At 42.9% G+C, this 16,516-nt stretch overlaps 1 protein-coding gene across 3 annotated transcripts in view; it reads left to right on the forward strand.

The window, feature by feature from the left end:
* si:dkey-172j4.3 (diacylglycerol kinase delta) overlaps positions 1 to 16,516 on the forward strand; it is an 88,784-nt gene that overhangs the window by 67,761 nt on the left and 4,507 nt on the right. For 2 of the 3 annotated variants that reach the window (XM_087835511.1, XM_087835504.1), the window contains 15 exons: positions 1,593 to 1,680; positions 3,479 to 3,570; positions 6,147 to 6,246; positions 7,534 to 7,599; positions 9,206 to 9,377; positions 9,461 to 9,586; positions 9,774 to 9,858; positions 9,939 to 10,046; positions 10,585 to 10,681; positions 10,807 to 10,914; positions 11,057 to 11,170; positions 12,623 to 12,757; positions 13,437 to 13,600; positions 14,536 to 14,641; positions 14,839 to 14,928. In XM_087835511.1, the coding sequence (XP_087691637.1) occupies positions 1,593 to 1,680; positions 3,479 to 3,570; positions 6,147 to 6,246; positions 7,534 to 7,599; positions 9,206 to 9,377; positions 9,461 to 9,586; positions 9,774 to 9,858; positions 9,939 to 10,046; positions 10,585 to 10,681; positions 10,807 to 10,914; positions 11,057 to 11,170; positions 12,623 to 12,757; positions 13,437 to 13,600; positions 14,536 to 14,641; positions 14,839 to 14,928 (1,651 nt within the window). The remainder of the gene's footprint in view (positions 1 to 1,592; positions 1,681 to 3,478; positions 3,571 to 6,146; positions 6,247 to 7,533; positions 7,600 to 9,205; positions 9,378 to 9,460; positions 9,587 to 9,773; positions 9,859 to 9,938; positions 10,047 to 10,584; positions 10,682 to 10,806; positions 10,915 to 11,056; positions 11,171 to 12,622; positions 12,758 to 13,436; positions 13,601 to 14,535; positions 14,642 to 14,838; positions 14,929 to 16,516) is intronic. The other variant, XM_087835507.1, reaches the window with a different exon arrangement.

The raw sequence follows: 16,516 nt of genomic DNA on the forward strand, positions 1-16,516 counted from the left end.
CTCTTTCGGCTTAAGTTGTAAGAAATAAATGTGTAAAAGTACAGAAAGATCTGTAGCATGTCATTGGACAGTAATTATAACTAACAAGGTTTTTTATTAACTCACAGAAACCGTTCTATTTTTATTTATGTAGTTAAACCACTGTACCCATCAGAAATTTTTACAGTAGATAATAAAAAAAACCAGTTACTTAATTACGTTGGTTTAGTATTAATAACCATGGGGGAGGTTTTTATCAGTAGAAGTTATGAAAATACAGCTAAAACTCAAAGTTATTCACTCCTCCACATTTTCCAAAGTCATCCAGTGGGCCAGATGGGAGTCTTTTTGGGGACCGATTCTGGCCCCTGGGCCTTATGTTTGATGTGTGATTCTGGAGAAATCGTGGGGGGTTGCTGCTACTGCCGGACTCAGTGTGTAGGTTGATGCTAAAGAGCTGGAGGTAAACAGGTTGGCTTCAAAAGCTGAAGGGAGAGAGCAGTTTCATACTTGTAAAAAGTTAAAACAAAGCTAAATAGAAGGCTTTTATGTTGAAAATCTGGCACCTCAAAGCATTTTTTAAATTTCACAGCTTTAAAAGGCTAAAAGTCACAGTGGGAGTAACCCTCATGTTTGATTTGGCAGATTTATTTATTTATTTTTTATATATCTTCATTTTTTTACATTATAGAGCCACCATCGAAGCCTCTTTGTAGCTTTCATTGAATACTCAGTCTTTTATTTTGAAAATTAGACACAGTTTTTGTGAACCCAATAACTTCCTGGAATTAAACGAGGCTCTTATGTTAAAAAAATCACAGATTTTTAAAGCGCACTGGTATTCAATTGAGAAAAACAAAGGCTTTTATTTTGAAAATCTGACACACACACCTATGACCTGCGGTTAAAAACTGTCAGGCTCCAGGAATGTCGTGAGTTGACCCTATTGACCCTATCCTATCCACGCTGTTTTCCAATGGCGTTGGGACTACAAAGAACCAATCACAGTGCATGGTGCCAGCATTTGGACCCTCTCTTTATTGTCACTTAAAATAACCTGAAGCTTACCTTAGTGATGGAGCATACTCTACATACCTGGCTGTAAACTGTTCAGGTATGAACTACACGCCATGAAAATATGTCTTGGTTTCCTGTGGCCTTCTTCCCGGTTCCTGATTCTTCAAGCGGGCGATGATGTAAACGGGAGATAAAATGCCTTACGTGCTTCAGCCATGAGTTTGGGGTATGTTTTCTTTAACTGTTAATCATCTACCCCAACCGGTCACGGCAGATGGCTGCTTCTTCCAATTTTGTCTTTTGGTTTTCATTCAAGTAAACAAACTATTCTGGAGTAAAAGGACAGTGTAGGCTTTACCACACGCTGCGAGTTGTGACGTCTTTTGGGTGAAATTAAATGATAACGCAAACTTTTTTATAGGCAGCAGAGGTCAAACTTCTCTTTGAACTCACCTTGAACTGCCGGCCATTTCTTCATTGACCGCTTATCTGCAGTTTGAACAGGATAAGGAGGCTGTTGTGTCTTATCTCTGTGTGATTATCTGATAACAGTTTTCTGTTTTTTTTTTTTTTTTTTATCAATCTGTGTTACTTAGATGGAGTGTGATGACATACGAGGTGCCCACCACCAATAAACAGACGCCGATAGTGAAGGAAGAGGACTGCATCGATTCTCCTCTACAGGTAAATCACCCCGCACGGCTCCTTTTTTTTGTTTTTGTTTTTAAAAAAGAGGCTGTCTGTCTCTTGACAGATGGTGACCATAAATGGCTGAGCTTCCAAGCTCGCTGAAATTATTTTGGAAAACATCCGCTGAGAATCAATTGAGCCTGGCAGCTGGAAACCAAAGCAATCAGACTCAAACCACGGGGAGCGGCGGTGATATCGACAAGGGGCAGCTCTGTGTTTTCAATTCAAGCTGAGCGCTGCCTCTCAAATGCCAGATATGCAGTAGATGGTGGTTAACGTGCTAAAATCATCTTCACTCACATAAATTAATCCTCTTTACTAAATGATTTTGCCATTGCAGTAAAATTCCAAAGAGTTTTTTGAGTGATAAATGGGGATTGACTAACTCCAACCTTACCTCTTCTATAGGAATTAAGAGGGTAAGTAGGGTGAGAGCTGCTCATCAGTAGCTCTTGATTACCTGCTCAGAGTGTGCAATGCTTAGAGAAACAGCGAAAACCCCACAAGAGCTTCATCTAAGACTTTGGCCCACCAAAGACTCCAATCTGGCTTACTGGACAGCTTTTAAAAAACACGGAGGGAATAAAATTTGTAACTTTACAGCTTATTAGGGTTGAGCCCAAGCTCAAAGTGGGCTGTATATGGCCCTCGATGTAAAATGAGTTCAACGTTACTGCTCTCCAGGCCTCAGTTAAGTCGCGACAGTCCAGTCAAAGTCCAGAGCTCAAGTTGATGAAACATTAGAGCTGTGCATAAACAAATGAATGAACTGAAATTCAGGTGCAATTCCTCCATAGCGATGTCAGCGTCCGATGAGGTCACACAGTAAACGTTTACTTCACGTCATTGCGGCTAAAGGTAGCTCTGCGGGCTCTTGAATCATCAGGTGCACCTCTTCACAGGACTGTACATGCCCCGCTCTGCAGAAGGATTTGTTGCACAAACTGCAAACCTGGACTGACGTTTTCTTAAACACAGAGGAATTCAGCTGAATTTCCTGTGCATGGATGAGTAATACGAGCGGGTAATTCATGCCTTGTCACGTCAAACATGACCTGTGAAAAGAAATCACACAGGTTTATGTGGCACTTGTGACAAGAGATACCTTACTAATCATGCATTTAAGAAAATGTACCATTTGAAAAAACATATTCGGGCTTGCCGTTTGCGCACAGAGATTTCTCCAAATTCTTTGAATCCTTTGACGGTGTTAGGAAATGTGGATGAGACAGTCAAAGCTTTCACAAGTTAGATTATTTTGCAATTGCTCCACAATTTGTAGATGTAGTTATTTTGCAAAGTGGTGAACCTCTGCCCATGCCTCATCTCTGAGAAACTCAACAAATAATGTTCCCGACCCGTTGCTAGTTGCAAAATCTTTGGCCAAAATAAAACTGAAATCAATTTAATCTTAGTTACATTAAATCTGATAATTAATTCTATCTAAGATAATAATGTTAATCATCTTTAGGGGACTGAGTTTGGGTTCCATATTGCCCAAAAGTGGATGATTTTGCTGCTTCATTTCTCAAAAAAAGATATTAAAATAAAAGATCTGAGTAGGCATATGCTAGTAGTCAGTGGTTACAGCCTCTATTAAAAAGACTAAAGATAAATGTCATCTTAGGTCCTTTAAGCTCACATAATTAGTGCCAACACCAGTAAATTAATATTTCCAGATGAAAGGGAAAAATATCTTTTGGCACTTCATTAACCAGAGTGTTTGATTAAACTACAGATCAAGTTTCTTTGGTTTCTCTGTTAACTTGAAACCTTCCTCTCTTCTTCGCAGGTCCACATCACTCAGTATGCAGACTCCGTGGCCTCCCACCTCGCCAAGATCCTGGACTCGGACAAACACAGTGATGTCATTTCCTCTGCCAAGTACGTGCCACGAATGCTTCCAAACTCAGAAATGAGACAAGAGGGGAGGAAAGCAGTAGATGGGAGTGTAAAGGATAATAATGATGGGTGAATGAAGCCTGGGAGAGGGGCTGACGATGAGACGGGGATGTCGAGTGATTGTCTTGGTATTTTTTTAAATGTGTGTATATATGCTTTGCTCTCATCCTGAGGTCACACACACACTTGAGAGTGCGAGTGTGTCTGTGAGTGAACGAGACAGATGAATCAGTGTTTAGGGGTCTTCCTAAGTGCATTAGTACATTAGTCGTCTCCCTTTGGGGAACGGTGCAGCATCCTCGTCTCCATTTCTCTGCATGTGTTTCTTTTAAAACAATGCTTATTTTAGTTCAGACCTGCAGCACATTTACAACACCTCGGGGACTTTCAGGACACGTTCACAGCAGATTTTACATGAAATATAACAATAATAACTTCTTTTTAAAAAACTTTAAAGCAGCAAACAGAATTTTAACAGGATTTGATGTGTGAACAGAATTCAAGCACGAAATTACATTAAAATAATATTTATGGAGTTCAGCTAGGTACTGTTCTCACCCTGAGTTTACTATCAGTGAAAACTCATAGAAGAGTCTGGTGTAGCTCCTGCACAAGGCCGGGACTTAATGTAAGAAATGGGATGTCACTCTGCCAGCGAAGCCATTAGAGGAGTAAGTAATGTAAGCCTGCTGTCACACTCTAATGGAGCCCTCTAAACATTAACAATGATCTCACACTAACATGCCAGGGACAGTAGAGACAAATAAGTGTGCTATTTACGAGAAAGTTCGAGAAAGTTCTGGGATTTGGCACACAAAAATCTAAAACCTCAGCTGGTTTACAGTTAAACTAGTCTCTCCTTCAGGATCATCCCCTGGTGCACCTCTGGACTTCTTTCATTGTGGATTTGATTTTTAAATCTCTCCCTTGAAGTCTGTTAGCTGTGCCTCTGTGATGCTGGCTGCAACGCATTTAAATTCTCAAAGTTGATGAAGTCACAGGGAGGCGAATCCAGCAAGTTGGGCCTGAAATGCAACATTTTGGGCTCTTTTAAACTAATATCTCATATCTAGAGACCTAGTTCTTGTCACAAGTGATGCCTCATCCAGTTTCTTTCACTTATCCAATTAAGGGTAGAAAGGACTCTGGAGCCTATCCCTGTGACAGTCGGGGTACGCCCTGGACAGGTCCTCAGTCGATCATAGAGCTAACACAGAGAGACATCCGTTACACAAACTTCCAGTTTAGAATTGCCAGTTAACCCTTTGGGCTGTGGGAGGAGCTCAGAATACCCGGACAGAACCGATACAGCCACGGGGAGAACATGCAAACTCCTCAAGGTGCTAGGTGGTGGATTCAAACCCAGGACCTTCTTGCTCTGAGGTGACAGCAAGAGATCATCCTCCACACAAATTTGGATCAGTTTGAAACAGAAGTTGATTTTTGCTTTTGGACGTCCAAGGTGTGCAGGGAAGATTCAGTTCAGTTATTTATAAAGCACCAAATCACACCAGCAGTGGTCTCATAGTGTTTGATATCGTTAGGTAGAGACCCTACAGTACGCAGAGAAAATCCTAACAATCAAACCATCCTCTTTGAACAAGCACTTGGCAACAGCGGGAAGGAAAAAGTCCCTTTTAACAGGAAGAAACAGGAACTTCCTTTTCAAGAAATTTACTAAATTTAAACATAGTGAAGTTTTTGGACCTTTTTTTAATCACACATCAGATAGTGGCTGTTTTATAGAAACATATGATATACATAGAGATATATGTCAGGGGGACTAAAAGTTCTATGATATGTGTATTAAGTGAACGTGTAAACCGCCACACTATAAAAGTACTATGAGAGCAAAAGCATAATCTATGGAGTAACTGTATCTGACTAATCTGAACACCACCTGGCAAACATCTTGTAAGAGCCTCTGGGCGCTCTGCTTAAAAGCAGTTACACCTTAAAAAGAGCTTCCAGATAAAGTTGTATCTTCTATCCTTTAGTGACATCTTTACCGTTATTGGCGCGTCACCTGCAGCTGCTGAGCCATTGCACGTGATTGATTGTAGCACCGGTGAAGCTGAATAGATATTCATCAGCACTAGAAGCTTTACCTTTCAAGGATGACGTTTAAATTCATTAAAAAGGTGCGATGAGACGTGTAATTTCCACACATCTAATATAGAAGTAAAATAAATAGTCTGGGCAGCACTGGAGGACACAAACTGCGTGTTTCTGTAGAAGGCGAGAGGCGATCATTTTTCAGCATCCAATATTTGCTAAAAAGCACGACGAGCACTGTGAGAATTTGGAGAGGCCTCCCTGCTGAGTCATGCAGCGGCAATGTAACAGCTGTGAGTAAATAGTGACTGTGTGGAGGCGACGTAGCTGACAGGCAGGTAGGTGGCAATAAAGCAAGAGTGTGTGTGTGTGTGTAATCTTCAGTAACCGCACAGTGACTCACACAATCTGAAACTTGTTAGCCGTATAATTAGTTTCACTCTCTGTGTTAATCACGTTAACCTTCACCTTCACGTCGTCCCCCCCCCCCCCCGCCTTTTCAGATTTCTGTGTGGGACGGTGAATGATTTTGTGGCGGAGGTGGGGAAGGCGTATGAGAGAGCCACGGAGAACAAGGAGGAGGCAGATGCCATGGCAAAGAAGGTAAATGGGTTTTGTGTGCAGCCGCGTGGGTTATGTAAGAGCTTGTATAACAGTAACTAGTGGGCAAGTGTAGGTGTGCGTGCGTATAATTGAGAGTGTGAAATATAGTTGAAGGTTCAGTGTTATCACTCCCTGCTTTAGTGTTCTGCGCCTTTGGCGGTTCATGTTTTCTTCTTGCTGAATTATTTGACTCTTCATTAGAATAAATGGAGACACTGAAGCTGGAAGTCTGAATGCAAGCATTAAAAACGGAGTCAAAGTCACTCCTCGCTGTCTGCACAAAAGACTCTAACCCACTCATGCTTTGATCATTTTCATGCTGCTTCTCGTTTATTTGGGACTTAATAGGATACAACGACGGGATAACATCTAAATTCAGAAATTTCAGGTCTTGCTGTGTCTGATCTAGTGTTACGTATTCAAAAGTCTAACAGGGTGTTGGATGCACTTGCTTTGTTTTTTTTGTTATTTTACCCCCAGTTTTCACATCATTTTAGGGCGACTTAGGTGGTAGAGTGAGTTTTCTACCAATTGGGGGATCGATCCCCAGCTCCTCCTGCCAGCGTGCCAAAGCATCCTTGGGCAAGATCCTAGTCCGTAAATGAGTCCTTACCTTAATCATGTTTAATGTTTAGCAGGTGTATTACTCACTTCAGATATAAAGGCTTAGAGAGCGGTCAGTGACCGTCTGATGCATTCCCAGTTAGCAAACGGTTGCTAGAGGTTGTTTACAGTTGCTAGGTGAAATCAGTTGCAAACAGGGTGCTGCACCAAAAAGCTGCTTTGGTCGTAGTTTGCTGCAAAGTTTTCTGCAAACGCTCACCACGACTCACCAAATGCTGGTTGCACGCAGTTTTCTTTTGCATCCAGTCTGTTGTCCTGATGGTGGACAAGTTAACGCCACATAGATGATGATCACGTGACTACAATCCCTGAATACAACAATTCCGCTCGAGTCTCTGCATAGAAAATCACTTAGAGAAGTAAAAGATTCTAAAAAACTAAGAAAAATCGATTAAGCTTCCACCCTCTGACTTACCCGCCTTTTTCCAAATACTGCAAGGCAGCGTTGATGCCTCACAAGTCTCCAAATAAAAGTCCCGTGTGCACCAAATCAGAGCGAGTATTGCTTTCACGCTGGTTTGAGGTGTTGCTGCAGCCTCACAGAGTGACGATTTCAAAGTGATGCGTACTGCATGTCCAAATTTACACCGCACTCGTGTGATTTTGAAGTGAGAAAGAAAGCAATGCGGATAATGAAAATCTCCCTCTCTGTTCCTCTCTCAGTGTGCGCTGCTCAACGAGAAGCTCGATTCCCTCGTCAAGGCCTTAAGTGAGGAAGCTGAAGCCCAGGTAATGACAACAAGTGTGACAACTGTGCAAACACACCAACATTTCCACACTGACAATGACATAACACAACCATTTATACCCAGATCATGTTTACAGTTCCCACAGAGTACTTAGTTTAATAACGTGCATGTGGGTTCCTGTAGGTTTTGACTCACTTATGTAACCATCCACCGCTGTTCCTTCACTACTTTGATTTTATTCTTACTTCTATCCTAACAGCTTTATAAATGCTTCTTTTTTTAAATGTCTCTGCTCCCTTCTGTCCTTGAACAGCCATCATTTGAATCTGTATAATGTTAAAAGTTCAGTAGTAGTGAGTGGAAACATTCCTGTAGTTTAACTAATTGGTGTGTGTTATCTGGCTTCATGGACAGATAAAGTTGGATGTCATCTGCAGTGCTAGGCCTTCTGATGATACTGCCTAAGGGAAGCATGTATAATGTAAACAGAATTGGTCCTAGCACTGAACCCTGTGGAACTCCATCATTAACCTCAGCGTGTGAAGAAGACTCTCCATGAACACATTGGAGTCTGTTAGATAGATATGATACAAACCACTGAAGTGCAGTATCTGTAATACCTACAGTATGTTCTGATGCATGTATTTAAATATTGTGGTCAGCAGTATCCAATGTAGCACTGAGATCTAGTGGAACAAACACAGAGATGAGTCCACTACTAGAAGCCACAAGAAGATCATTTTAACCTTGAACAGAAGAGTTTTTTCTACAATAAATTACATTTTTATTACGGCTGCCTTCATCTCAAAAGTTTTACTTTTAATTTTTATTGCTTCATGAAAGTGCTTAGACTGAAAAACAGCCTAATGTTTGTGATTGATTGCTTCATAATTATGCATGATAATGTCGTCTCCCCCTAATTATAGTCTCTCCCTTCCCAGTCAGTGTCTGCTCCCAGTCAGTGTCTGCTCCCAGTCTTGAACTGACGAATTACTAAAACAAACAAAGCAGTATTCGTACTGCAAATAATAAACACATACAGTGTCTAGGTATTCAAACTAAACAGAAAATAAGGATTGCAATGATAAACTAAGGACTGTCTGAAACATGAGGTCAAGTATAAAAGAAAATGGTGGCTTTGCACACATTTTAAGTTTCCTAATGGAGCTCAAGAGCAAAACATCATCCAGCTTTCTGTGCCTCTGCACCCTGTGGAGCCTTTTATCCAGAGATTGATGTCATTGCTTTAGAAGAAACAGCCCAGCCCTCAAAATGTCAACATGATTTAAACTTTCTGCTCAGTAAAAGGGGAAGTGCATTGAATTTTTACTTTTGATTCAAAGTTCTGCGTGTAGCCGCAGTTCTGTCGTTAAAGGATGATAACTGCTGCCTCTCGCTGATGTTGCGCCGCTGTAGAGGGCTGCGAAGCAGGGATCGTAAAAAAATATGAATGAGAAGACGCTTTCAGGTTGAACACTGCTGCTTTGGTGATATTGTGATGCTGGGCTCCCGCTGCTCGTAAAATGTAACAGATTGAATGGGGAAGTCGGGTAATATCAGGAATCCCACAAAAGAAGCCATCAAACAGCAGCATACCAGGGCCTGTTTCACAGGTTTTATAGGTTTTTACTTGTACTTTCATCCAGGTGGTGCCGGCGGGTACGGTGCCGAGCCAGGAGAGCGGTGGCTCGAGCCACGATGAAAGTGGCAGTGAGCCGGGATCGGAGGACAAAACGTACCGGTCCAAAGAGCAGCTGATGCTCAGGGCGAACAGTCTGAAGAAGGCGCTCAGGCAGATCATCGAGCAGGCCGAGAAAGGTAAGCCGCTGTTCTACCCTCGTCATTTAGCGCACAACATCAGGGCTGGCTTATTTTGTAAAATACAAGCATGCTGCGTGCAGTTCACCGGTTGTCTATCATCATGTCAGTGGTTGACGAGCAGAACCGGCACACACAGGTCCAAAGGATGTCGTCTTCATCCTCCATCAAAAGAGAAAACAGCGAGGAGCTGAAGGACGCCGAGCCACGTAAGTTTGATCACAGCAGGGATACGAGCCACGCCAAAGTGCTCTTAGTTCACGCATTAGCAAATTAAAGAGTCAAAGCAGTGGACGGAGTGATTTCTCTTTAAAGCTTTGGAGGTTCTTCACTCCTTAAAAAAAGCCACCAGTCTAAATCTAAAGGCGCTTCTCCTATTACCGCTGTTCTATCCAGGTCAAGGAAGTTTGAGTCCCACCTCTTCCATCGTCCTGGAGAAGCCAGAGAGCCTCAACACTGTCACCTTCAGCGAGGACTCTGTGTAAGTGTGCACATGAGTACTCACTCACACACACACACAATCAGGTATTAATAAACCGTCTGCATGCTTCATAATTACAGACAATGCTCAGAGAAGTGTGTGATGAACAACTACTTCGGCATCGGCCTGGACGCCAAAATCTCCCTCGAGTTCAACAACAAACGAGACGAGCACCCGAAAAAATGCAGGTAAAAAAACCCAACAAACACACAGACGCACAAACCTGATTATAAAGGGCCAACGGGGCAAAATGACGTGTAAGCACAATCCCCAAACAGTCAATTTATTTCAATGTCAAGTTAATAAAAATGAGCTTTCTAGCTTTTTTTCTAAATTGTGTGTCACCTTGAGATAGGAACTCCCATAAATACACATCCATCGGCGTCAGTCGCATCAAATCTGTGGGGTTCAACCTTACACGCAATCTTGTCACTGCACTCTTTGTAAATGCCCACAGTGATCCCAGTTCATTACGCTACATGTGACCTACTAGTCCGTGACATTCTCAGTCATGCCAGTAAATAAAGGTGCATATCAGAAAGAAACGTCCGATCATGATGACAAAGTTCCCCCAGTAATGACCTCCTAAGGCTAACAGCAGAAGAATATCTGCTTAAATTGCTTCAGTTTTAGATTTTATGGTGTTTTTTTGTTGCACTTTGTTAAGCAACACATCAGTTTATCATATTGTGTTCAGGCCTGACTGGTTTGCTTTTCCCTCTGCAGTAGTCGCACCAAGAACATGATGTGGTACGGAGTCCTGGGGACCAAAGAGCTGGTCCAGAAGACGTACAAGAACCTAGAGCAGAGAGTTCAGCTAGAGGTAAAAAACAGGCGTACATGAGCACACACCCAACGGTTTTCTTTAGGGAAACAAATGTCTGTCAGCTGATTTCTGCAAACCTGAGTTTTCCTCGTCTTGAAGCGTCTCCTCTCCTCTCTCCACAGTGTGACGGGGTTCCCATGTCTCTGCCGAGTCTGCAGGGCTTGGCTGTCCTCAACATCCCCAGCTATGCAGGCGGTATCAACTTCTGGGGAGGCACCAAGGAGGACAATGTGAGTGTTGTCCAACCGGGCCTTCAGAAGCATTCTCAGTAAAAAGAAAAGACAAGAAAATAAATCAGAATTTTTACTTTACATTTCAAATTCATCTAAATTTGAAGCTGACGGTGTTTGATTTTATCGTGTGCACCTCCAGAACTTTGGAGCTCCGTCTTTTGATGATAAGAAGCTGGAGGTGGTCGCGGTGTTCGGCAGCATGCAGATGGCCATGTCCAGAGTCATAAACCTGCAGCACCATCGCATTGCACAGGTAACACAGACACATATAACGCTTACCTCTATATGTCTGACAGAACCTTTTTAAAACCTCTTCTCTACATCAGCATCTTAGTTTGGCCTTCAAAAGGACACACTGAGCAAGTTAAACCACTGTTAAGATTGGCTGAGAAGGTGAAAGTCCACAAGATTTCAGGACCTGCAAACACTGCACATCAGCTCTTATCAGAGGTTGAGGTTTAATAACAGGAAGCAACAGGAAGCAACACAAAACAACCTGGAATCAAATCCCGTGGCCGTCACTTTCTGCACCAATAAAAGACAAATATCAGCAGCAAATATTTAATTTCCACTCTGAACCAACAGCTCAAGGAATCTTGTTTAACCTGCAGCTGAAGGTCTGATCCTTACTGTATATAAATAAAAACTCTCCACAGTCATGTGAAGGATAATAAAGGAGCCCGTGGAGTAATTATAATATTTATATGGAGTCACAGTGTTTACATGAATGTGCAACATGAGTAATCTAAAAATGTATAGTCAGATTAAAACAGTCTTTTAGTAAGCTACACACTGAAGATATTTTCATACACTGGCATTTATTTTAAATAAGAGCGTCCCAGTGCACCAATAATTCAATAACTGGAGGAGGATCACAGCCCAAACTCTCCCCCTGTGGCTGTACATACATAAAGGCGAGCTTTCCTTTTCTTCTCACTGTTGTCATCCTCTTTCAAAGGCATCCGTGGGATCTGCCAGGTGCCCACCGTCCCCAAAACCAGCTTGTTGCTTGTTTTCACTCACTCTGGTCATGGCCCCTCCCTGAACCTGGTTCTGCCGGTTTCTTCCTGTTAAAAGGGAGTTTTTCCTTCCCACTTTTGCTAAGTGCTTCCTCTTAATTGTTGCAGGATCTTTACCCTACAGTTTAAAGCACCTTGAGGTGACTTATTTTGATTTGGCACTACTTAAATAAAATTGAACTATCAACAGATGTTTTTCACTGGGAGTTAAAGCCCTTGGCACTTCAACGTAGTAGGCCTGGTATTATTTCCACTGTGCTGTTATCATGAATTCTTTTGGCTGGGTAATCCTGCTAATTTAATAACAACTAATGACAAGGATCTTTTTGTGGCTGGTGAGCTTTCTTGGTTAGTACAAATTATCAGGCCTTGGTGATTTGGAAAAGGGAAACTGTTTTCCTATCAGGTAATAAAAATACTGCTAAGAAATAACAGGTTTGTGACTAGTCACAAAGTCTTGTTGTTTCACTGGAATTAAGAGTTGTTTGTTCTGAGCTTTGAGGGCTGTCCAGAGGTATAAAATGTGCAAGAAGAGCTCAAACCCTTAAACTTGCTGGTTTTTTCGCATGAATTGCTCAGTGTTCATCAGTAGAGGGCAGAGGAGGTCACTTTAAGGGGTTAGCTGATAAAAAGCACTCAAACCCCCGCATCTGACAGCTGCTGTTTTCTGCTCTGCCGCTTCTCAGTGCCGCCAGGTGAAGATCACCATCCTGGGGGAGGAGGGGGTTCCTGTGCAGGTGGACGGAGAGGCCTGGATCCAGCCGCCCGGCATCGTCAAGATCATCCACAAGAACCGCGCTCAGATGCTCACGAGAGACCGGGTGAGCGCTGACGCACACATAAAAACCTGCACCTGCACTTTGCATACCCATGTCTGCGGCATGCACGTTAAAACCAGCAGTGGCTGGAGATACTCCCTTTTCCTTTCATCAATATTGCAGCTGGACACTCAGCGCTCTGCCCGTGTTGTTGAGTCTTTCTATTTTGGGATTTCTTAAATCACATCCATACCCAGTGTTTGTTCTCCCTTCATGCTGCTCAAACCTCTGAGAGCTCTCTTGAGCCAAGCACATTTGGGCAGTTTGTTTCCATGGTTTCCCCTCCTTAAGCACCACAGAGTTGGCTCGCTGGTTTTATCCTCCCTAAATGCGGCTTTATTCAGTGAAATAGTGACAGTTATGTCTCAGGTAAATCTTTTCCCTGCTGGTTGCCTGCTCGAGGCACGATTATTGGCGAGTTTTTAAATTAAATTCATAATGAAACACTTTTCTTCCTTTGCTCCTTCATGAGATTAAAAAGATGTCTTTGCTGTTGTGTATTAGTCTTAGACCTGAAATGAAATGCACCTTGACATTTATTTCTACAAACCGCACAGTAACTGCGGGGGAACTCCTTCAAAGCAGACATCGGGTGGCTCTTGGATTTGTTTGAAATGGACTTCTCTTTCAAAGATGGCTCAGCAGCACTAGCTTGGCTGAACATTGATCTCTTTACAACCAGGCGTTTGAGAGCACGCTGAAGTCGTGGGAGGACAAGAGGAAGATCGACAGCTACCGCGCCAGCAGGCCCCGCCTTAACTCCCAGCAGTCCATGGAGTACCTGACCGAGGAGGAGTGCGCCCAGGTTCAGCAGCTAGGCATCGTGGCCGACACGCTCATCAACAAGTAGGCACCGCTTCAGATTTTCTTCTCGTCTCAGCTGTCCTACAGTTTATTAGTGCGTGCTGATGCCGCACAGTGGTTTTAAAAGTTGGATGCTGTTTTGTGGTCAGAAGAAAATGTTAAAAATACAAAAATTTAGCACTAAAACTGAAAAACACTTCTCTTCTCTTCTTTACATCGGGGGTAGGGGAACTCCAGGCCTCGGGGCCGGTGTCCTGCAGGTTTTAGATGTGTCCTTGATCCAAAACATGTGATTTAAATGGCTAAATTACCTCTTGAAGTTCTCCAGACGCCTGGTAATGAACTAATCATTTGATTCAGGTGTGTTGACCCGGGGTGAGATCTAAAACCTGCAGGACACCGGCCCTCGAGTTCCCCATGCCCGCTCTACATTATTTTAAAATATATCATTCAAACATTGCAAACAGCTCAGTCTAACTGAGCTGCATCCGTCTGTGTATGGAGACCATAAAGGGGTAATTTCCTCATCCCACTGCAATTAACTGGCTTATTTGCAAACTTGCGTTGAGCTTGTCTCCGTTGCACTGATGAGCTGTTTTATTTCTCTTTTTCACATTTGCAAACAAGTAGTGTCCCTCTGCACCTCCTTCTTCCTGTCTCAGTTTGCCGTGTTTATGATGTCTTCGGTTATGTTTCCAAACTGCCGTACTTTCAGGATGATAAATATTTTAATTACATTTGTAAACTTGCCTCAGATGTGGAGAAACATCCGTAAAGGGAATTTCAATTCAAGAGAGATGTGTTACAAATAATTTAAGGGCACAGTAGAAGATGCTCCGGTTATATTTGAGAAAGAAGCAATACAATAGACAATAAAATAAAGTAAATTCAGAGGCGGGTACGTATCAACAGGCTACAGCGGCCATAATTGTGCTTTTCTGTTTTTTCTCACCACTTCCTGCTTTGTGCCCGCCCAGAATCCGCGAGGCGGCCAAGACACACAAGCTGGTGGAGCAGGAGTTGGCTCACGCAGTCAACGCCACTGCCCTGGTGCTCACAGAGGCCAAACTGTCCAGCCCCGAGGTAAGACACCGAGGCGGAGAACAGATGGGGGAGTTTATTGATGGCACAAAATGACCAGATTTTCAGAAAATGCTCAGATTTCATGTCAATGTAAAGGCTGTTAAATTTGCAGCCTGTTAACCTGAACTCCATCAGTGATGTCACCTCGAGGACGACTTATGTCTTCAAAACAGTCACTTTGAATTTTTTTTTCTCAGTGTCTGAGTCGCAGCACTGCAGTGGAAATTGTTAACAGCAGTAAAGTCCTCCAGGCTGAGACCAGGATGCTGCTCGATGGAAAACTACTGGTACGCCTCAGCCGTTCATCCCTCTCGTCTCTCCGTTCTTTGTTTCCCTCCTTGTTTGCGTTCGGTCCTTCATTTCCTCTCAAGCCATTCAGATATTTCATCTTCTGCTGTTCAACGTGTTTGTTCAGTTTGTGTTCGCTGTAGCTTTAAGGAAATCTCACAGTTTAAAGCAGTGGACCTTTGTGCAGACGAGCAGATAAAATGAGATCTCTGCATATGACTACTGTATACTGACTGTTAGTCGCTACTGGACGATCAAGCTGACTGTGTAGGTAACCCTCTAGCACATTTTCTGCCCTGTCATGAGTCAGTCAGGCGTATTGTTCATTCCCATTGGTAGTCAGGGGGCTGCGTTCACACTGGAAGCAGTTTGCTCCTTGAAGCTGATTGCTTGTCACTTTCAAGTAATCGCGACTTCCAATATATTTCATATATGCTTCACTCTCATTGGACGTTGCTTCAGGCACTTACCTGGTTATCTGAGGTCCCGCTCACGTCCCATCATGGTGGTTGTTTCGTTCGTAATCAGCATTTCATTCAGTTTCTGTAGTTTCTGGTCACCACATCGCTGCAAATCACTTCCAGTGTGGATGTGGCTTTAAAGTTGACATTAGTTTAACTGCTTGTTAATTTATTTGGCTTATTTTGCTCGGCATTGATACAAGTTACCTTTTTTTTTCTTTTCTCATTGCTCTTCCTGTGTGTACACCCGATAAAAAATAAAGACTAGAGCATGGCTCAACAAAGACCAGAAGGAACAACTCCCTTTGGAGAAAACATGCTCTGACTTTGACGGGAACAGAAAGAGAAGTGCCTTGACTGGCACCTTCAATAAACAGTTCCCGTAAATAACTAGTTTCAGTGTCAGCAGTAATGATGAGACATCTTCCTGATGGCCTTCTAGGCAGAGTTGAAAGGAAAAAGCTTAATTTGACTCTGGCCAATAAATGGAAAAGGAAACTGTGGGGAAAGAACACAAACACTGGACGGAGGAAGATTAGAAACCAGCCTTACAGACCCATTAATCTAAAGTTTGAGGAGTTGTGGTCAAAACAGAACATTTGTGAGATGTGGAACAAATAAATAGGTGCTGGAGGAGCTCAACAATAACTTTAAAGCATGGTGGAGAAATCCAATAGTTTGGTTGCAGAGGGGGGGAAGGTTTGTGTAAGAGAAATTATTGTTGAAACAACGGAGGATATTGCTCCATTTTTCAACGCGAGCCCATACCCTGTGGCGATGCCAGTTTCCTCCTACAACAGGAAAATGATCCAAAACAAAGCTGCAAACTATGTAAGAACTATTTCAAGAAACAGTCAGCTGGTATTCGGTCTATGTCCAGTGCAGTCACCAGATCTCAGTCCCACGGAGCTGTCGTGGGAACAGCTCGACTGTATGGTGTGTCCAGACATTTCAACTTGTGGGTGGCACTTCATGCACAGTTGGACAAATTGAACAATCCTTTGTTCACAGCTAGAGGGACAAACTGAGAACAGCATTAGTGCATGCTGAATGGCTCATGGCGGTGCCAGACAGCATTGGCTGATGGCTCAGATGATAGCCTTCTGCTCATCCTTCTGGTAAATCT

Source organism: Neolamprologus brichardi, chromosome 3 (genome assembly GCF_056152115.1).
Source record: "Neolamprologus brichardi isolate AB-2024 chromosome 3, ASM5615211v1, whole genome shotgun sequence".
In the NCBI taxonomy this organism is placed as follows: Eukaryota; Metazoa; Chordata; class Actinopteri; order Cichliformes; family Cichlidae; genus Neolamprologus; species Neolamprologus brichardi.